At 55.0% G+C, this 555-nt stretch overlaps 1 protein-coding gene across 1 annotated transcript; it reads right to left on the reverse strand.

Annotated features, from left to right (window-relative positions):
• Positions 1-5: 5 nt before the first annotated feature.
• LOC103399646 (heparan sulfate glucosamine 3-O-sulfotransferase 3B1) lies at positions 6-551 on the reverse strand (the record flags this gene model as incomplete). Its single annotated transcript, XM_008338300.1, has 1 exon — positions 6-551. A coding segment is annotated over one exon (546 nt), but the record flags the coding sequence as incomplete, so codon positions are not given.
• Between the last annotated feature and the right edge of the window lie 4 nt (positions 552-555).

Raw genomic sequence — 555 nt, forward strand, 5'->3', positions numbered from 1 at the left:
CCTGTCATCTGGTAGAATTTCAGGTTGAATGGTCTGTAGAAGTCCCGCAGTCTCTGCACCACCTCAGGGTCAATGTTGGGATGGGTCCTGCCTTTGGTTTTTCCCAGGCAGTGGGGTTTACTGCTGCCCTCTGCCTTCTTGAGGCATGGGAAACCCTTGGTCTGGTTGAAATAAAAGTGTTTGTCTGTGATGATCCTCTTGAGTCCCAGGAAGTCCTGGACGCGGCCCAGCTCCCCTGCTGGGTCGCTGATGAGACGCTCGCCACTCACAAACAGTATCTGGCCCATGGGGAAGTATTGCAGCCAGTTGTCCAGGTGCTTGGCGTAGATGCCGATCTGGATGGCGCTCCAAGAGGTGTCGATGAGCCCCGTAGTCCTGTTTTTGAAGGTGAGGCTCTCAAAAGAAGGAATGTCCGGCTTCTTGGACAGTGTCTGTGTGTAGTCTGAGATAGCCCTGGTGACCGGGTCCCTCACCACCACAATCAACTTAGTGTCCCGGGACATGGCGGAGATCCTGGCTGGAGCCTCCCTGGTCACAAAGTAGCTGGGAGTCTTC

Source organism: Cynoglossus semilaevis, unplaced genomic scaffold (assembly GCF_000523025.1).
Source record: "Cynoglossus semilaevis isolate Cse_v1.0 unplaced genomic scaffold, Cse_v1.0 C18873162, whole genome shotgun sequence".
Lineage (NCBI taxonomy): Eukaryota > Metazoa > Chordata > Actinopteri > Pleuronectiformes > Cynoglossidae > Cynoglossus > Cynoglossus semilaevis.